Raw genomic sequence first — 20,961 nt, forward strand, 5'->3', positions numbered from 1 at the left:
TCTTTCTAACTCCCTCATCCTCAAGAATATGTTTGTGTGTGGCTGTGCATGCAGTAGAGATAATTAAACACATTTCCATTTAACTGTCAGGTTCTTCACCGCACGCTGCTCAACAATCCTGACGGTCTGGCTGTGGACTGGGTCGGAGGGAACCTGTACTGGTGTGATAAAGGCCGGGACACAATAGAGGTGTCAAAGCTGAATGGAGCATACCGGACGGTTCTGCTCAATAGCGGTCTAAGGGAGCCACGTGCTATTGCTGTGGATGTTCGCTATGGGTAAGAGCCATCATGGGCCAAATTGGTCTCTAATCTCTACTGTGGTGTCATTTATATTCATATTGATTTCAAATATTTGAACATTACCATACAGTGCCTTGCAAAGGGACATATTCTGTTATAACTACACAGTTTAAAGCTACAGTGTGTAATAATTACAGGGATATACAGTCAGAAATGTAATATATTATACATAACTATGTTATTTATCATCATCTACGAGCTCAGCCTCTTAACCTTAATATTTGCGTTGCCTTAGAATTCGTTATTTATAATTACATAGGAGCGGGTCTCGCAGCCATGGAGGCAGACATCTTTGCGCTACGGCAAGCGCAGAGGCAACAAACTAGCGATTGCGAGATCGCCAAAACGTCACAACGATGTAGAAAAAATAACGGGTATATTTATTATCTTAAGTCTACATGAAATCTATACCCTACACAGACTAATGAAATACTATCTGTAAAATTAACTATGTAAACAAACCTCATCACTTGAGAAGGTAGGTGATGCGGACGTTGTGGAAGACATTTTGTCCCGTAACGCTCGCCGTACTGTTGGGGGGGAGAAGCGGTGGGGGGGAGATGTTCATGTTGCTGCAGTCTGCAGTCTGACCGCTAGATGTCGCTAAAAGTTACACACTGTAGTTTTAATGGATATTATTGGGTTCAACCTAATTTAATGGGGTTTTTTGTGTCCCAATTTATAAACTAGAGTTTTGCAAAGTAAGATAAGCTACAATAGAGATACAAAAACTATTAATTTGTTTGCCTCGCTATGCAATTATCATATCTACCTTGTTTGTTGTAAAAAAAATGTAATGTAAAAAAAAAAAAAAATCCCTTTATTGTCCTACAATGGGGAAATTCCCTCTCTGCATTTAACCCATCCCTTTGGGGAGCAGTGGGCTGCCATTGTGTGGCGCCCAGGGAGTAGTGTGGGTTTAAGGGTCTTGCTCAGAGACACAGAGTGCAGGCTGTGGGGATCGATCTGGGTACTTGCAACCTTCTTAGAGCACAGGCGCATTGCTCTAACCAATAGGCAAACACTCCCCATTTATAAGCAGGTCAGTAAATGCTTATCTTGTGACAAAAAATAGGCATGGGTGTAAGAAATAATGTGAGTAAAATCTATATATGAATATATGTACTTATGATTTTATCTATTTATAACAGCAAAATAAAAATTCTTTAGGAAGCTAAACAGTTTTTAACCTCTAACAACAGTGGGAAATGTTCTCATTTTTTTCTCTCTATTAACACACTGCTAAAAAAATGTAACTTTCTAAAACTTTTTTCCCTCTATCAACACACCAGTTTTTTTTTAATGCTAATTTTCTTACCCAGATTTTTTCTTTTTTCTCATTTGCCTTTCAGGGCTTCTGTAAAAAAGTTGCAAGAAAGCCACTATTGAAAGAAAGCGAGTAATGGTTCAAATCTGACACCAGACATGCTGGGAATATGTCAAAAGTGTAGAAAGTCATCAGTTTAGATCTAAATTTTAACTTGTCATACTTCTACAAAAATGCAGTTTGTGGAAGAAATCTAAAACTGCAAAAATGTGTCACTTAAGACAATATGGTGTGGGAATGTTTTTCCCTCTTAGGGCCAAGTGAAATTGTTTAGAGAGGAAGGGATGATGGATGGGGCTAAATGTGTGGGAGAATCTTGAAAGAAGATTCTGTTTGGGCCATAAGCTTTGAAACACAACCAGAACCAGAGATAGAGATGTGTTAGAATGGTTCCATAAAAGCTGAATATGTTTATTAAAACAAAAACTGTATCCTTACCCTTCCTACTTTGTGTTGGTCTATTGGGCACTCTCCAAATTATTCTTCCCTGAAAGGTACTTGTACTGGTCTGACTGGGGGGACAACCCTCACATTGGGAGGATCGGGATGGACGGCACCAACAGGAGCGTCATCATTAAGGATAAGATCACCTGGCCTAACGGATTAACCCTGGACTTCATCAACGACCGCATCTACTGGGCGGATGCTCGAGAGGACTACATCGCCTTCGCCAGCATGGATGGAACCAACAGGCACACAGGTGACACACCGAAATCAAAAAACAAATTTTTGTTCTTTTCACTCGGCTTCATGTGTCTGTGTGCTCTCCTTTAGTCCTCTCCCAGGATATCCCTCACATCTTTGCCATGACTCTGTTCGAGGAGTACATCTACTGGACCGACTGGGAAACAAAGTCTATCAACAGAGCTCATAAGACACAGGGCACCAACAAGACCATGCTGATCAGCACCCTGCACAGGCCGATGGATATCCATGTGTTCCACCCATACCGCCAGCCCGATGGTACAGACAGGTCCCCTTCTTAACGGCTGCTTCTCCATTAAGCGGGTTTTACATTTCCTTCTGTTTCCGCCAGTGCAAGGCCATCCATGTCAGATAAATAACGGCGGCTGCAGTAACCTGTGTTTGCTCTCACCTGGTGGGGGTTACAAGTGTGCATGTCCCACCAACTTCTACCTAGCCTCTGATGGCAAACAGTGTCTGTCCAATTGCACCGCCAGCCAGGTGAGATTGTGCAAAGGGGTTTCTCTAACAAGATTATTTTTGGACATGGTAACTTGTAAATAAAAAAAAATCTCTCATCTATTTCTTTAGTTTGTCTGCAAGAATGACAAATGCATTCCGTTTTGGTGGAAATGTGACACAGAGGATGATTGTGGGGATCGCTCCGATGAGCCAGCAGACTGCCGTAAGGGATTTCCTGTTAGGCTGTTTTTTGTTTTTATTTTTCGAGATGGTTAGATTGTGACAACGTACTGTGTTGTCTCCCCTTCAGCCGAGTTTAAGTGCAAACCAGGCCAGTTCCAGTGCGGCACCGGCATCTGTACCAACCCAGCCTACATCTGCGATGGAGACAATGACTGTCAGGACAACTCTGACGAAGCAAACTGCGGTAGATACACCTGTTCATATATAATCACAGTTTTACACTTTCCACCCCCTTGCCACTCATTGTTTATGGACTTTCTCAGACATTCACGTGTGCCTGCCAAGTCAGTTCAAGTGTTCTCATCCCAATCGCTGTATCCCGGGGATCTTCCGCTGCAACGGCCAGGACAACTGCGGGGATGGAGAGGATGAGAAGGACTGCCGTGAGTCATCTCTGGTGTTTGTTGGATTGTTTCAGTCCTGCATGATGGCCTGTCAGGAGTAGGAATTTTAATTAGTAATTGTTTCTCTGGCATCTGAAGAAGACATCACAAAGATACCCATCTGTCTTTCACCAAGTCGTCATGACAACCATTAGATCCTACTGCCACACCAACTGATTGGTTTAGTTTGATGCCAAGGAAATAAACTTTTCTTCCTTGCGTCACAAAAGTGAGCACTAACTTTGCTTCACTGGGACTCTCTGATTTTTTTGAGCAACAAGCACTCCAAAAGGTAAATAAGTGTAAATGCACTACACACAGTTTGGTAAGGTAGAAGATCTATGATGCTGTGGGCTTGTGTGGTAACTTGCTGATTTTTTTTTTATCTAACTCATGCTGCCTCTCCCAGTAAAATGGAAACGAGTCATCGATGGGTCGTTCTACAGGACGATGATCCAAACCACAGCAGCACAAAAATAGTTCACTACAGAAAAAAAATTATTTTTATCTTCTTATATTTTAGCTCCCAGAGCTCAGTTTTTTAAGAAAACATAAGGGATCAGTAAAAGAACAGGGTATAAGAGAGATCCTAAGACTGCAGATTTTAAATATTTCAGCTTCTGGCTTAAAAATGACTTAAAGAGAAAAATGGTCCGATCAGTTTATTCAATTACTGAGAATTAGTTTAGGGTATAAAAGCAGAAACAGTGTTGGTATCCCATTGGTATCATCTGTTTATAATTCCGTAAAAATTCAAAAAAACATCCACTGGACTTGGTTTCCAAGATATGAAGGTCCCTCCCCTGTAGGTCCCTCGTTCTTCTGTGATGGGGTGGGGGGTTTGGTGATATCTGGAAGGGATCATGTCTATGATTGAGTTGTATGTTTTTGGAAGTTGGAATCTGAGTCCACCACCTCTGTTTAAAGTGCAGTAAAGCTTCCTGTAGAGGTGGCGAAACGTCTTCAAATCTTAGAAACCAAGTCCAGTGGATATTTTTTTAAATTTTTACGGAATGACTATGACCTGGATGACTGAGAACCTTCATCAGCATCTGTTTATAAGTTTGGGGTTTTATTTTATCTCTTCCAATATTACTACCATAAACATTCTTTATTGCTATTTTTCTTGAAAGGTTAGACAGCTGCTAACTGCCAGCAGAGTCCTTACTCTGAACCACTGGTCCATACAGATTGTGGAAACAGGAGCAAAGAGCCCTGTCTCTGTTTGCTCAAACCTTATGAAACCTAACAGGGGGAAACTAAGTACTTTCTTACTGCCTTTACAGGGTTAGTCCATCTGAGTGTTGACCAATACTGATAATAACCTGATATGATTTAAGCAGGAATCATATTTTATGATTCTTGCTGGCATTGTACGAATGTTAAAAAAAGTTTGATTTGGTGATATGACTCATAGAACAACAGTCCTCACTCCTCAACAATAGTTATAAGAACAACTTATCTATTTATTTTTAACAAATTGGTTGCAAAAACTTTCAACCTAAACATATAAATGAATAGAACTAAAAAGATGGGCAAACTTGTGCATAAAAACCTTCGCATTTTATTCCACCATAACCAAAAGTCCAGCCAAACTGCTGACATGGCTCCTACTCCATTGCTGGACAAAAGGATGGAGAAGAGTTCATCAATCAGCATCTTTATTTGTGAATTTAGATGCACACTGATAGAATCCAAAATTGGTTGTTAGGATGTTTTGGATTGACTACTGGTGGACCATGAGCTGTGCCAACTACTATTAATATGGGATCTAGTTTATCTAATTGTTAATTCTGTATCTCAGAATGTAATTATTAGTGCAGATGAATCTGCTGAACACTGATGTTATTTAGAGCATATTTAACTGATTATAACCTTTCCAATGGCCAAACTTTCAGGCCTAGTTGTGTCATATAATGACTGCAGTGCCATCTACTGATAACAAAGACATTATTTATTCTGCCTCTAACTATCCCCATCAGTTTTTTTTTTTTATAGTTTGTGATGAAAACTCCATTGTGTGTTTCTACTGCAGCTGAGGTCACATGTGCACCAAACCAGTTCCAGTGTGCCATGAGTAAGCGCTGCATCCCCAGAGTGTGGGTGTGTGATCGGGACAATGACTGCGTGGATGGCTCTGATGAGCCCGCCAACTGCAGTAAGATCTGCCTTTAACGTCAGTGATGACATACCTGTGCTCACTGTGAGTCTGTAGAAACCGTTATGTCCTGCTTTCCATCTTAGCTCAAATGACATGCGGCGTAGACGAGTTCCGCTGCAAGGACTCAGGCCGCTGCATCCCGGCGCTCTGGAAGTGTGACGGCGAAGCAGACTGTGGAGACGCTTCAGATGAACCCAAGGATGAGTGCGGTATGCGTCACCTCTGCCGTGGAGGCTCAAAGTGTTTTGATTTCACCCCGTGCAGCCTGAGCATTCCCGTTTGTTCACAGATGAGCGGACATGCGAGCCTTACCAGTTTCGGTGCAAGAACAACCGTTGCGTTCCCGGCCGCTGGCAGTGCGACTATGACAACGACTGTGGAGACAACTCGGATGAGGAGAAGTGTGGTAGGTTCTTCGTTTTAATGTTACCCTCTGATAAAACATAACCCCTTAGCGCAGCTCGTTGTGTGAATGAAAGCCGCCTTATTTGTAATTCTGCATGAGCTCCACTGTGGGGAGAATAGCAGAAGCGGTAAGACATGTGTCGCTCCTCACTTTCCGTCTGTTGAAGCTCCTGGACTGATTTCTGTTTAGCCAGTCGGTTCTGTGCACATCTCACATCATCTCATGTCTGTTTTGCATTCCACACTGGCCTGTTGCTGTGAGCCAGAGGTAGGTGCTGTCACTGTTTCAGATCAACCACAAACCTTTTAATTCCCAAGTCCTGCTTTTTTCCTCCTCCAGCTTTTATTATCCATTTTCAATCCTTCTCCTCCTTTCTTCACCCATTGATACCATCCCTATAATAAAATTGAAATGCCTTGTTTTATATAAACCTAAACCTTCTTCCTAACTTTGTGTTTTTACTCTATTCTATTCTGAGCTTCTCTAGTTATCTTTCCCTTAAGCCTTCCCTTATTGGTTCCCTCTACTCTGTTCTTTCCAAATTTTTCCCACATGTTCTTCTGAGCCTCTCTTTTTTCTGCCCTTAGTGCCCAGAAAGTGCTCAGAGAGTGAGTTCGCCTGCACAAATGGCCGTTGCATCGCTGGTCGCTGGAAGTGTGATGGGGATCACGACTGCGCAGATGGATCAGATGAGGTATGGCTCAGATATTTTACCATCTATCTCTGTTTTAAACAACAGCGACAGCGTTTAATAATGGAAACGCTTGTTTTTTTTTTAGGATGGCTGTGATGTAAAATGCGACAGTGATCAGTTTCAATGCAAAAACGGCCACTGTATTCCCATCCGCTGGCGCTGTGACTCTGATGTCGACTGCGTGGATGGCAGCGACGAGGAGAAATGCGACAGCAGTGGTGAGAGGAGGCTGAAGCTGACTAAAACCAGTCCACATTTTCATCTCTTAGCGCACTGTTAGCTTGTTCAACCTTTCCCTATTCTGTCACACTATAACTACAGACTTTCATAGTGGGATTGCACTCTATGTTCCGGATCATCTTAAAAATGTAGAGTTGAAGGAAAAAAGAATGATTTCGTTAAAGGATTTTAGCTGCATATAAAAAAAGACACCAAGTATTTAATTTGTTTTAATCCCTAATGATTAATCAGAGAGACTCTTAGTAAATCTTTAGGAGACGTAAAGATTCAAATTCAATAAAGGATAACTGCTCTCTATGGATCTGGCCTTTATGTGAGAGTGGAAAGACGAAAGCAGATGATGAACAAAATCCATTAGAAGTTCACCATGTAGGGTCACAGCTAATATTTGGAGCAAAGTGCCCTGAACAAATGTGACCAAAATGGATATTTCAGGCCTCCATGTAAAGCTGCAGTGCAGATCCGTCCGCACACACATGGTCCCCTCGTTGACACATGGTGGTTTAAACATCCTGCTGTGGAGAGATGCCTTTTTTTAGATGCAGAATAGCTGTTTAGAGTTTAGACCGGGACGGAAGTTCATCTTCCAGCAGGACAATAACCCTAAAGATTTATCCAGATTTTAAATCTGAATCTGTATGTATGTCAAAGTTTAGAGCTTAATCCAGTTGTGAATATAAACTTTTTTGGAGATAAGAAAAAGAAAAAAAATGTATTTGTAAAGAAAAAAGAAAGAGCATAGTTTACCTTTACTGTTATGAATTAAAATACAGTAAGTTGCTGTAACATCAGGGGTATTAGTACCTCAGTGTAATGTGTTCTATGTCATTGTGGCATTCCAGTGGGCAGACACTGCTCCCTGGAGGAGTTCCAGTGCAATAACACTCTGTGTAAACCTCACCGCTGGATGTGTGACGGTGAGGATGACTGTGGAGACAATTCAGATGAGAACCCGACAGAGTGCGGTGAGTTTTGCCACATTTCCTCCTGTATTTCTCCCCTCCACAGCAGTCACTGATGTAGTTGTTCTCCCCTCTAACGCTCCTCTCTGATGGCCCATCAGTTAAATTTGTGTGTCCGCCGATGAGGCAGTTCCGTTGCCACAACGACCGGGTGTGTGTTCCAGTCTCCAAGCGCTGCGATGGCGTGAACAACTGTGGGGACAACAGCGACGAGCTCAACTGCCGTGAGTTTATTCATCCATCTACACTAAATCTAACATTTGGATTTAGTACATTTCTAAACTAATGCTGCGTCAATAATAATAGAACCAACTTTTGGTTTGTTGCACCTACAATGTAGCATTTTCAGACATGTTTTCCTGTCCCTTTTAAAATCAGAAGCATCATTAAATGCTGTCTCCCTTTTATCCAGCATCACATCCGTTGACGCCGGTTTGCCAGAAGAACCAATTCCAGTGCTCTAACGGTCGCTGCATTAGCACTGATCTGCTCTGCAACCACTTCAATGACTGCGAGGACTACGGTTCAGATGAAATGAGCTGCGACACGAAAGGTGCGTTGCAGCCTCGCTCTTTGTGATGCAACCTGAAGACATTATCAGTGCTTACTTTATGCTGTCCAGCAGATATGACGCTGAACAGATGCCGCAGCAACTTAACCATGTGTGGAGATGGAGACGAAGCACACTGTGTTATCAACGGCGCTGTCTCTTTCTGCTCCTGCAAGCCCGGCTTCCAGTCCACCGGACAGAATAGATGTGAAGGTCAGAACATCTGATATCTTGTCACAGTGTTTCTCTTGACCCTTCATGTTTTGGCTAACATCGGTCACATCGCCTTCGGATGTTTCACAGATAAGAACGAGTGCAAGCAGTTTGGAGTTTGTTCCCACATCTGCAACAACACCAAAGGCTCCCACAAGTGCAGCTGTCACAAGTACTTCAGCAGAATAAACAACACCTGCAAAGCTGATGGTGAGGCTGAAGAGAAGGATGTAAACACACATACTAGTACATCTCAGTGAATATACGTTAAAATAATGTATTTTCTTTATGTATTTCAAATCAGCATTAAAAGCCAATTATTCAAGCTTCCTATATAGTCTAAAAAATTCAATTTTAGCAATTTCCATAACAGGAGAAATATTGGATTAAATTTTAAGTTACTCTACATAAACTTTAAAGGTATAGTGGAGGATATTTGCAATTCTTTTAAAAGCACCGCCCTCTCCACTTTAAAAAAATGTACATGCACAACCCTGTACCTGCCTGAGGGAACACCTATTAAACACATGCGAGCATGCACAAGCCCATTTGTCCTTGTGCATGCTCTGTTTTACTTTCCAAAAGAAGATTTGCAATTTTTCCACTATGTTAGCGAACCACCAGTAAGTGAAAATGGGGACGAGCACGTAGGACAGTCTTAGGTAAACCCAGAATCACCAGAATGATTGACAATGAGGAGGACCATTTATTTTGATGACCCACCTGAAAAGAAAAAAAAAACATCCTAAACTATACCTTTAAAATAATGAGATGTATGTTTATTTTGCCACATCACACTATGATGGTGTTTGGTTTACTAACTGAATACACCATTAAAAAAATACATTTATAACCTGTTTGGTTTCCAGACATAAATATAAAAAAAATGTGTCTAAATCCAAGCAAAGCAGTGAAACAGCTACTTTTAGGAATTAAAGCTACTAAAATGTAAAATAAAGGGTTTAAAAAATCACCATTAGTCAGTTGTACTCTGTATCGTATTTGACAAGTTCAAGAGTTTTACAGTTTTCAATAGAGCTAATCTGAGCTGGTCGTTATGCAACATGTAGGGAAATGGCTTCACACTCATTTCAGCCCATAACAGGGCTTAAGTTAGGTTATTTCTTGAAACTAGTAGTACTATTAAATATGATGGTTAGTACTTTCTACGGAAATGTCCAGATTAAAGAAAATCCAAACTTCAGATTTTCAGATAAATATATAATCCAGGAGCAATAATGAATGGATTTTTTAGTAGAAAAATGCTTGGGAATGGTCTAGACATTAAGGGAAGACTGCTGACTTGACAGCTGCCCAGCAGTCGCTGACCTAAAGAGACTGATTGTTCAGAGTTCGGTGTCAAAACATTAAGAAGAAAGTTGAGGAAGAAAACGTATGTCAGAAAAAGGTGCAAAAGCAACAGTAATACCTCTGGGAAGATGCTTATGTTTGATATTCTAACAAAAAGAATATCAAAAATGTAGCCGTATTCTGTGCACATCAGTGTGATGTGGCTTTTTTAAAAATAAATCACTGCTTTAACTAAATACTTTTCACTAGTTTTTTCTTCACCAGTGGTTATCCCATTTGCCTGTACTACTTTTTTCCACCACACGTTTTCCTTCCACTAAGCTTTCAATTTGCATGCTTACCACAATATGGAAACAGACAGTTTTTTTCTTTATGACATTTTGTGGCTTATTTTGTGTTGGAAGTGGCATGAACAGAACAGGTTCATTAACTGTAATCACAGATTTAATGGAACTAAATCTCTTTCTTTGTAGTGAATCTGACTAAGATGGGTGTTTAATTACCTGTTCAGGTCTTGGAGGTGTACCTAAAAGTCTCCTTTATGAGCTCCCTCTTGTTTTCTTTCACACCCATACAGCTCAGGGACATGTTCTTTACCTCGGGGACGACAATGAAATCCGGAGCCTGGACCCCTCTGTGCCAAACTGGCACTATGAGCTGATCTTCCAGGGTGACGCCAACGTGCGCATCGATGCCATGGACCTGCATGTGAAGACAAGTCGCCTTTACTGGACCAACTGGCACACAGGGCGCATTTCCTACTACGACCTGCCGTCCTCATCGTCCTCTCAAAACAGCAACCGGAACAGACGGCAGAGCGATTCCCGGGTCAACAACCTTGAGGTGCTGGCGGTCATTAATATTTTACACTTTATGCAAAAGTATTGACTGAGCTGATATAAAGTTTGCATGCATGTTATTTGTCTGATTAGATTCCGGAGCTGAAGATGCCACGGGGTATTGCTGTGGACTGGGTAGCAGGGAACCTGTACTGGACCGACTCTGGTAGGGATGTCATTGAGGTGGCTCAGATGGGCGGCGGACGGCACCACAAGACCCTGATCTCTGGCATGATTGATGAGCCCTATGCTATTGTGGTCGACCCCCAGAGAGGGTTAGTGGGAGAACTTCTAAATATGAGCTGGATGTATAGATCCGTATCAGTTCTTATGATTGGTTAACGATTTCCTTCTTATTCTTTAGGAAAATGTACTGGGCTGACTGGGGACACCACCCAAAGATAGAAACAGCAGCTATGGACGGAACCATGAGAGAAACACTGGTTGAAGAAAACATTGAGTGGCCAACTGGTAACATATCCAAATCCTCCTGATCATCTGACAATCCTATCAGAGTCACCATGAAAACTCATTCTCTACTCTAGGTCTGGCTGTTGACTACTTCAATGAGCGCCTGTACTGGGCCGACGCCAAACTTTCACTGATCTGCAGTGTGAGGCTAGACGGCAGTGATATGGTCGTGGCTGTGAACACTTTGAAAAACAGTTGAGTAGCTTTTAGAGATGCTGGTCAGTGATCAAACTTTACTTTAGTCCAAAAGTCACCTCCTGTCTGTGCTGCATCTCTGTCTCCCTGCAGAGCTTTATCATCCGTTCAGCATTGACATATTCGAGGACCACATCTACGGCGTCACCCACATGACCAACTCCGTCTTCAGAGTGAATAAGTTCGGGATGGGACCTATTGAAAACCTGGCGAATGGGATGAACCATGCCACGGATCTGGTGTTGCACCACAAGTATAAGCAGCCTGATGGTGAGTGAAGCCCAGAAATAAAACCAACAGAATCACCAGCTTAAAGTCAGCTTAGGTTTACCAAACGCTAGAACCACTAAGAAATATGTAACTTGTGTAATATAAGACTTTTCCTGAATGGTTTCTCTTTAACATCAGTTAACTTTTAATTTTCAACATAAAATATTAGGACTATGGGCAGAAAATCATGCATATCTAGAACTGCTGGGAGGGTCTTTTTAACAGCATATAAAGAAAATAACTCCTGCTATTCATCACTATAGCAACCATGCTTGCCCAAACAACTGATGTTAAAACAGACCTGCTGCAAAAACCCAATAAATCCTCTGATTTGTTTTTAAATAGATAATTAAAAATAACAGTATAAATAGTTTTGACAGGATAAGCTGTAATATTCTATTTGAAACAAATTTGGCACAAAAACATGATGTCAAACAAGTAATATGAACCTAGACAATATATTCCAATCAGAATATTTAACAAATAAAAAAGGCAAAAATAATGAATGTGTAACCGGCTTAACCCTAAACGTACTATAACACACCATGGTGGCAGCATCATGCTGTGGAGAGGATTTTAATTCCTGTAAAAAATTTGATTCCTGTAAAAAACTGAAAACTGACAGCAGAACCACATAGAACTAGAGATAAAATAGAATGACACTACATAAGAACAGTTAGAAACCATCAGACTTAGCTTTGGGAAAAAAGTGACAGTTGTGAATAGGAAGAATTTAAAGAGAAGGGGCCTAGTGATTCGTATCAGGGCACAGAAAGACAGCACATAAGATCACATAACAGCAAAGCTCCTCTTACTCAGGGTCTGAATGGCTCCCTCTAGTGGCTCTCAGGGGAACTGTAATCTATGTGCTCATTCTCCCTCTTTATCTTCCTGCCAGGAAACAATCCCTGTGACAGAAAGAAATGCGAGTGGCTCTGTCTGCTCAGCCCCAGCGGGCCAGTGTGCACCTGTCCTAATGGACGTACCCTGGATAATGGCACCTGCGTAGAGCTGCCGACTCCCACGCTGTCTCCTCTCTGTACGTGAGCAGCCAGCAGATCATGATATGAAAACCTTTGAGTGTTTCTGCGTGACTTTGAGCCTTTGTTTTCTCCAGCTCCCCCCAGTGGCCCCTGTAACATCCAGTGCATGAATGGTGGCAGCTGCATCCTGAACGCCCACATGCAGCCAAAGTGTCGCTGCCAGCCTAACTACAGAGGTGATCGATGTGAGATCGATCAGTGCAAGGACTACTGCAAGAATGGGGGCACATGCACACCCTCCCCTACAGGTAACACATAAGGGTTTAGGACACATCCTCCGAAGAAACATCCGTTCTTACCGATCATCAACATCTGTCCTTCTGCAGGTTCTCCTACCTGCAGGTGCCTGACAGGATTTACAGGACCTACCTGTAACCTGCACACATGTAAGAATTACTGCAAGAATGGTGGCAACTGCACCGTCAGTGCTGGAAACCAGCCCACCTGTCGCTGCCCTGCTGACTTCCTGGGCGACCAGTGCCAGTATAGTGAGTGTTCACAGGGTTTACTGTTGGAGCTAAAGCCAATTACTGGGGTTTGGCTTCATTATCATGCAGACCAACATGATATAATACAGATTAATTCACTCTTATCTTGTGTGATATTTGTGATCTGGAAGCTTGAATATTTAGAAGCTTTTATAAAGTGTTGTGTGTGTCTCTCTGTCTGAACAGGAAGCTGTGAAGGTCACTGTCTTAACGGGGGCACCTGCCTGCAGAGTGAGAGCGGCGTTAAATCTTGCCGCTGTTCTCCTCGGTACATCGGCGCCGCCTGCGAAATCGACAGGTGTCACTACTGTCGGGATGGCGAGTGCATCCCCAGGGATGGGTTTGTGACTACGGGGGATTTCAGTTGTCGGTAAGGGCACTAAGAGACGGATATTTCAAATCCATCCTGCTAAGAAATACGTAAAAGTCTGAATTAACTGATTTAATCTAGAGTAATAGCATGATCCCGAACCAAAATGTTTATTAAGTTGGGAAGAGGCAGGGGTAACAACCAACAGGCACAGTTTTATCAGTTCATATACAATATATTTGAATTTTAACATTTTATACTTCTATGAAAGATGCTTAGTTTTAAGCTATAAATCAAGATTTTTCAGTTTTATAGATTTGTTTTCATAGAGAAACCCATATTTAGTCTGTCTTCCAAATGGGAAAGAAAAAGAACACACCAGAAAAAATTATACTTGCTTAAACATGTCCCCATCTACAGTTAAAACAATATTACAGTTTAAAACCATGGACACTGTGAAAAAGAAGATGGGAGAACTAAACTTTATCTTTTCACCACAAACATTTAGGAGGCGGATAGACGTATAGGTACAAAAGCAACCTCTGGGGCTCACGGTTAGAGAACTGCAGCAAATAAAGGCATCCTTGTGTCACCATGAAAACCATTAGGCACTATCTACAAGATAACTTGTTGAGGAGGGAATTACCTTTTATTGATAGTTTGGTGTGAAAAATATGGTGAGTAATTAGGAAATTATGCCAGCTTCAAAGTAAGGTGGATGATCTGTGATGCTGTGGGCCAGGAGTCTTAGTCTATATCCTCTTATCTGTACCTGATTCTGTATCTTTAGCATTGATTGGGCGACAAGCATGGTAGGTTATGTTTCCTAGTCAATCACTGGGCAACTTTGAGACAAAAAACAATCTACACAAATGTATACCTCTGAGCATTTCTAAGACCCCATTTAACCTGACATGACATGCATATTTTGGGCAGTCAGAGGAAGCTTTGGTATCCAGTAGCTCCTGCTACAAGCCAGCAGTGGTACCACCATGACTAACCTGCAGCCTTTTTAACCCTACCTTTGAAATACGAATAATATGTAATTAGATCTTTCACCAAGACGATGACTTTAGACAGAATCAACATCTAATTCACATTATTGATTAGAGAGAAAATGTTAACAAAGAAAGATTATTTGCACTACCAAACTACGGCTATATTCCTTTTTGTTTTGTTTTTTTTATATTCAGCCTGTGATTATTCAATTATAATAAAATGTTCTGTAACAGTCATTGTATATTGAATGTAAAATAAAAACTTTTTTCCATGTTTTTTCCCCTCTGTCGGCCATAGCTGCACAGATGGCAGAAACCGCTCCACCTGTTATACATGCGATACAAATGAGTACTGTGCGAATGGCCAGTGCTCTATAAATGCCATCACCCACCTTCCAGAGTGCAGGTGAGGAGGACTGTTTTTCTGCAGCTGATGTTGGTTTTATTGTTATTCAGTGGATTGATAGATACTCCTGTTCTTGTGCAGATGCTCTCCTGGCTGGTCGGGGCATCGCTGTGAGTCTGTGGCCAGCAGAGCTGACAGCACCAGTTCAAGTGGACGTAAGTTGTTGCTGTAAAGCGGCATTAAAGCTAATTCCTAACCGGTGTGGCTGCACAGATGAATGTTTTTGTGTTTGCAGACACGGCCTCTATCGTGGTCTCGGTGTTGATCCTGCTGCTGCTGATTCTCCTCGCTGTCGGGGCCTTGTTGTGGTACAGGAAAAGAATGAGCGGGTCAGTACCAGCAGCCCTCACCTCTCTATGGTTTCTTCTCTCTGTCTCTCCCTCCCTTCCTCTCTTTGTTTTACCTCTAATTTTTTTCTTTGGTTCCACTTTTACTCTCCTCTCTCTCTAATCTTGTTTGCTCTTCAGGTCTAGCCGGCCCGGAAAAACCGGCTCCAAGCGTTTGCGGTAATAGTTGCCAGGCGTTCACGCCTTCCTTCATACTTTTGCTCTTCTCTGTTGCACTCTGATTCTCTCTCTTCTCCCTAATCCTGAGTTTTGGTTGCTGCGCAGTGTTTGGTGCTATGGTCAATGTTTGTGCCATTTATTCCAGTGTTTCTGAGCCTACAGGATCAGTTTCCTCTTAGCAGATCTATTGAAAACAATGCATTTAATAGATCTGTCTATAACATGGATGTAGATCTTTAATGTTCTTGCTCATCATTGTGCAGTGTTGTTCTGTGCTGTGGTTTGTACTGTGGCCTTGTTTTCTCATAGTGAGAAATAGCAGGTTCATTGTGATAGGGAAAGGAAGAGATCAATTTAAAATGCATTTTCTGTCAAATATAAGTGATCATGCTGAGGTCCACAGGGTCTGGACCTTTGCTGCATCAGTGCCGGTGACTCGTCTTTGTGTCTGTGTTGTGGCTTAGCCTAGATGGTGGTTGTTTCTCTGCTTCCACTGATCGAGCTTAGAATATTTTCAATCAGGAAAAGGAAAATCTGATTTTTATTTTATTTTTTCTTTAATAGGGCAAAGGGCTTCCAGCACCAGAGGATGACCAACGGGGCCATGAATGTTGAGATCGGAAACCCTGCTTACAAGATCTACGAGGGTGAGCCTGATGATGATGCTGGGGAGCTGCTGGACGCAGATTTCACTCTGGATCCAGATAAGGTAGATACCAGCAGCCACCAGTCATGATTATATTGCCTTTGCATTATAGCCCTTGAACTTCTCACACTTTCACATTAAACCCACAAACTTTATTGGGAAGCAAATAATAATGAAATGTAAAAAAATGAATGCAATGTTTATTTTTTATCCCAGCTAAAAGAATCATAGTTTTGCATCCATATGCATTTAACTGCTATAAATACTACATGAACAGTGCAGTCATGGATGTTTGTCCATCATCATTGTTATCTAAGTAAAGCACATTCTGATTAGATGGAGAGTATCTGTGAGACTTTTCCCAGGTTCTGAACTGGGTTTAGGTCTGGGCCATTTTAAATCATGAATGTTTAATAATGCTTTGATTCAAACTGCTCCTTCATCGCTGGTATTTCAGAATTTTAATGCAGGTAGAACTTCTATCTAAAGCCAGGCATGCACTGTATTTTGTATAGTTTTAATTGTTGCACTCAGCTACAGCCCTAATTGCACAATGAAATTGCAGAGTTTAAAAGTTCACAGCTCATGTTGTATGTTGTTACACTCTACGAACCAACGCTCTGATGTCATCTACCTGCTAACACTACACGTCCAAAAAACACACATCAAACTAAGCATCGAGAGATGGTGCTGATTGCACTCGTTAATCTGGAAGAAGAAGAAGAACTCCCTTGTTTGCACATGTGCAGTGAGCGAGGTTCTGGTAACCTGGCTCATGGTTCTGCTGCAACAGCAGAATTTGCCTACGAACGCCACACGAGGGCGGACTGAAATTCAAACATGTTGGATTGTCTCCCGACCTCACGATCCCTGACCTGAGGTGTCGTACGAGGATGATCGCCCCTCGTCACCCCCTGTACACTACATAATGCAGGATGAGGCTGAAACTCGGCCCGATCGAAAAAATTCTCAGACAACTGGAGAATCAGCCCGAAATGGCAAAAAAAATCCTACAGTGTAGGCCCAGCTTAACACTTTCACTGAATATAATCCTTGGTTCTTCAATTCCAGTCTATCACATATGCCTTTCTGAATGACCTCCTCAGTGAGCAGTCATGTTAGCCTGATTAATTGCCTCAGGTTTGTTAAAACTGATAGTTCTTCTATCAGAGCTGTGGACCTCTGCAGCTTACCGAGTTACAGGGAGCCTATTGGCTGTTTTTTTGTGTGTGTTCAATATTCTCCTTGCCATCAATTTGATGCATAATTGTTTTTATGTTCATTTTACACATTTAACACTTTTTAGATTGTATTTGCAGAAAATTAGGAACCCTGTTTGATCTGTCTCTTAAAATAATTGCAGTTTGGGGCTAAAACATGACATAGTATAAAAAATGTTGTTTTGAGTGGCAATAAATACTGACTGTTTATTTCCTAACTTTTCGTCTGTAGCCCACCAACTTCACCAACCCCGTATACGCCACTCTGTACATGGGCGCCCACAACAGCCGCAACTCTCTGGCCAGCACAGATGAGAAGAAGGAGCTGCTGTCACGTGGAGATGAGGAGCCCCTGGTAGACCCCCTGGCATAGACTGTCCTTCATCCTACAACCTCCCCCTCAGAACGCATCCATCTTCTCGCCTTTTAAAGAAAATCTAAACTACAACAGCAGAAGAAAAAAAAAAATCCAAACAAAGTGTGAGAGAAAATGGCTTCAGTGTGAACACTGTATAAATGTACAAAATGAAGGACTACTTTTGTATGTGATTGCAGTATTATATTTTTTTCTTTAGAGATTCCTCTGGTCAAAAGTAAAACAACATAAAAGCATTTTCTATGAGATTTTTAATTTACACTTCGTTCCTCACCCTTTACCTAAATAGCCACTACCTCTTTGAGTAAAAAAATAGATTAAAAAAAACAAAACAATGAAACAGAAACAGGAAAATCAGAAAAGATGCTACCATTGGAGCAGTTTTAATTTTTTTATTTTTGTATGAACTGTACAGAATCGAAAACATGTTTGATCTCAGCCAGTGCCAACTGCTTGTGTTTATGTGGACTTTGAGCAGGATAAGGATAGAAAGAGTCAAAGTTTTCTGAATCGGTACGTAGAATAATGTCCTCCTGCAGGACTGTGTAGGGGTTTGTGTATAGCACATGTAAAATGTCAGTATCAGCCGCCAGCAACAGTATTTTTAACATAGATTTTTTTTTTCCCTTCAGAAAGCGATGTTCATTAAATGATTGTGTCGTCTTCCTTGCACAGAACCGCACATTTTACGGTACAATGTGTACTGCTAGCTTTCTACCACACAGTGTGAGGAAGGTTCAGGAGGCGTGTTGGTGTGACTGTGGGTGTTACAGTCCATACACGGACGTTATTAATGTTTTACACAGTTATGGTGGCTGATTTGCAGATAAAGTGGTTTGTTGTACAGTAGGTGTCATATCTGCACTATCTAGCTCTAGGTTACAAAGGTCTTCCTCCAGATGATAAGGAAGGGTTGGAGCGTTTTGCTTGTCTTTTATTTTCTGTTGTAAAGACCAGATAACGCGCATCTGGTTGTGTGAATAAATGTGTCTTTTTGCCTTTTGAGAATCAAAGTCTGTAAGTTCACTCTCGCCGTCTGAAGTGCATTATGTTCATTTTGTCCTCAGCAGCTGCCTCTTTATTCTCCTCTGTGCCCTGCTGCTGCTAACGTTGGTCCTCACGCTCGGCCTCTGTCCCCGAAATGCTGCTTCTGTCAGAAAAGCATCAGCCATATCTGAACGCTGGAGTGAGACGATAAGAGTTTTCTATGTGACGACGATGAGTTTATGCTTTGCTTACCTGTTCAGTGTTATTTTACGCTGTATGTTTTCATGTTAAAATCCAGAGAAGTACAATCATGTTACCTAAAGAACACTTTCTGCTGAATCATAAATGCGTTTCCAGGAGTTTTTTTCTTTTGGATAAGTCATTTTTGTTATTTTTAAAATCAGGAATGACTCATAGCTTTTATATAGTACACCATGCATGGAAACGCTGACTTTCTTCTGGAAAAAAAAAAAAAAACAATGTTTAATTTCTGCTGGAGTACTTTGCAAACTAAATAAGATATTGTCATAAATAAAATTTTTAGAATTGTACAGACAACCAGCCAGTGTGTGTTTTTATTTAAAGCCTGTTGTTATAAAATGAAGTAAATCAGTAAGAAAAGTGGTTTCTGTTTGCATTTTAATGTTAATGATTAAACTATGTACTTTTCAGAGTCGGTCTCCAAATGTTATAAAGCTGGTGGCAAAAGAGAACAAGTTTGAGAAGTTCCTCATTATAATACATGTTTAAAAGTTTCAAATAAAAAAATTATTAAAATAAAGGTATTAGATGTTGCATAACAGTCGAACACAGATGTTCAGCTGAAAAACATGAACTTATGAAGTTAAAGCTTTTAATAGTATTTTCATGCCACTAATTGGATTATTATTCTTTAGTTCAAGCAAAATATAAAGAAAACTGTAGTTATCTGATTAATTATCAATCCACAGACAGCAGGAGTTATGCAACTCCTTAGAGATACGTTTTGTTTTTCTTTATAGACTAGGAAGTACTTTCGAAATAAAACCAAAAGGTCTGATGATGCTTTTATCTATTTCTCTTCAGGTCAATTTATTTTTCATATAGACAAATTATTATAGAAATGACACTTTCTTAATCACCCTGGAGCTAATCACTATCTCCATTTTTGCTATTCGGGCTAATATGTGATCCACAAGAACAATGTTTTTCTATCTTCTGTTTCTTTTCTTGTCTCCAACTTAAAACATTAGAAACCATCCAAGTGAGCCCCATAACCAGCAGATATAGTTGTGGCCTTTGTACAGAAGCACAGGCCGCCTCTCCTTGATAATATTATTTTCAACCAAAACTTTTAGTAATGACTTAGTGACATCATTAGGTTACAGGTTACAACCGTTCATTTTCTATAAACTTATTAGAACTCGAAGTCATGAAGAAATATTTTCATGCCATAGTCATTGGTCTACTTGGAGATATTGGACTATTATCATTTTAAATTTCTTAAAACATGTCTTTGATAAATGTATAATTAAATATCCAACTGAACAAACACAAGAAGGACATCACCACAATGAATAGATAAAACAACTTTAAACCATATTAATACCAGTAACAGTATTAATTAAAAACATTGTTAACTTGTCAAATAATACCTAGATTGATTGACTGTTGCATAACACTTCTGTAATTTCTAATTTATTATTTAGCGTTTTATAATGTGTTAGTGTTAAAACATTACATCAAACCATCATCTTACCACGACTGTGAAAGGAAACAAGCTTCTATGGTTAAAATGATCAGATTTATAGGGTGGGATGAGGTTCTAATCTTATTTATGTAGATCTTTTCAATCAAAAAAAAAAATGAGGTCTGTTTAATTTAATCATTTATTTGAGAGAATCCAATCTTACATAGTTGACTAAAGTTCAACTATTTACAAAAACCACAGGTGTTTTAAATTACACCTGGTAGTTTATAAAATACATGTGAAGAAAAAATAATCAACAAAACAGATGTATAAAGCCTTCTAAATGTATGTTAATCAGTTACATTTTAACAGATGAGTCAGTTTTTAGTGAACTTCAAACTAACCCTTTAGGTCTGATTATGCAACATTATGCAACACAATTTTATGAAAGAACAAAGTCTGTAAATTTCTTGTCAGATTTTGAGAAGACATTTATTTATTTAAAATTATTCAGTTAATGTAGAATAAAGATTTCACTCAATGCGTTTAGCTTTCAGCTCCTTCTTGACTCTGCTCAGGTACAGTAGGTCTCAGCAGGA

General features: G+C 40.6%; 1 protein-coding gene across 4 annotated transcripts in view; it reads left to right on the forward strand.

Moving 5' to 3' along the window:
* The window catches only part of LOC107082107 (low-density lipoprotein receptor-related protein 1-like), a 128,147-nt gene extending 108,993 nt beyond the window's left edge, over positions 1–19,154 (forward strand). For 2 of the 4 annotated variants that reach the window (XM_015370599.1, XM_015370601.1), the window contains 32 exons: positions 91–278; positions 2,124–2,329; positions 2,404–2,592; positions 2,666–2,814; positions 2,905–2,998; positions 3,086–3,202; positions 3,282–3,401; positions 5,437–5,559; positions 5,646–5,771; positions 5,852–5,968; positions 6,556–6,662; positions 6,748–6,880; positions 7,745–7,867; positions 7,966–8,088; positions 8,277–8,417; positions 8,490–8,627; positions 8,718–8,837; positions 10,516–10,781; positions 10,871–11,052; positions 11,142–11,248; positions 11,323–11,442; positions 11,537–11,713; positions 12,612–12,752; positions 12,831–13,004; positions 13,083–13,244; positions 13,431–13,614; positions 14,851–14,958; positions 15,040–15,113; positions 15,194–15,287; positions 15,426–15,464; positions 16,029–16,173; positions 17,563–19,154. In XM_015370599.1, coding sequence (XP_015226085.1) covers positions 91–278; positions 2,124–2,329; positions 2,404–2,592; positions 2,666–2,814; positions 2,905–2,998; positions 3,086–3,202; positions 3,282–3,401; positions 5,437–5,559; positions 5,646–5,771; positions 5,852–5,968; positions 6,556–6,662; positions 6,748–6,880; positions 7,745–7,867; positions 7,966–8,088; positions 8,277–8,417; positions 8,490–8,627; positions 8,718–8,837; positions 10,516–10,781; positions 10,871–11,052; positions 11,142–11,248; positions 11,323–11,442; positions 11,537–11,713; positions 12,612–12,752; positions 12,831–13,004; positions 13,083–13,244; positions 13,431–13,614; positions 14,851–14,958; positions 15,040–15,113; positions 15,194–15,287; positions 15,426–15,464; positions 16,029–16,173; positions 17,563–17,703 — 4,428 coding nt within the window. In that variant the 3' untranslated portion in view covers positions 17,704–19,154. The remainder of the gene's footprint in view (positions 1–90; positions 279–2,123; positions 2,330–2,403; positions 2,593–2,665; positions 2,815–2,904; positions 2,999–3,085; positions 3,203–3,281; positions 3,402–5,436; positions 5,560–5,645; positions 5,772–5,851; positions 5,969–6,555; positions 6,663–6,747; positions 6,881–7,744; positions 7,868–7,965; positions 8,089–8,276; positions 8,418–8,489; positions 8,628–8,717; positions 8,838–10,515; positions 10,782–10,870; positions 11,053–11,141; positions 11,249–11,322; positions 11,443–11,536; positions 11,714–12,611; positions 12,753–12,830; positions 13,005–13,082; positions 13,245–13,430; positions 13,615–14,850; positions 14,959–15,039; positions 15,114–15,193; positions 15,288–15,425; positions 15,465–16,028; positions 16,174–17,562) is intronic. The other 2 variants (XM_015370600.1, XM_015370602.1) reach the window with 1 other exon arrangement.
* The last annotated feature ends 1,807 nt before the right edge of the window (positions 19,155–20,961 follow it).

The sequence above is a fragment of the Cyprinodon variegatus genome, unplaced genomic scaffold, assembly GCF_000732505.1.
Source record: "Cyprinodon variegatus isolate N-32 unplaced genomic scaffold, C_variegatus-1.0 Scaffold47, whole genome shotgun sequence".
NCBI lineage: Eukaryota > Metazoa > Chordata > Actinopteri > Cyprinodontiformes > Cyprinodontidae > Cyprinodon > Cyprinodon variegatus.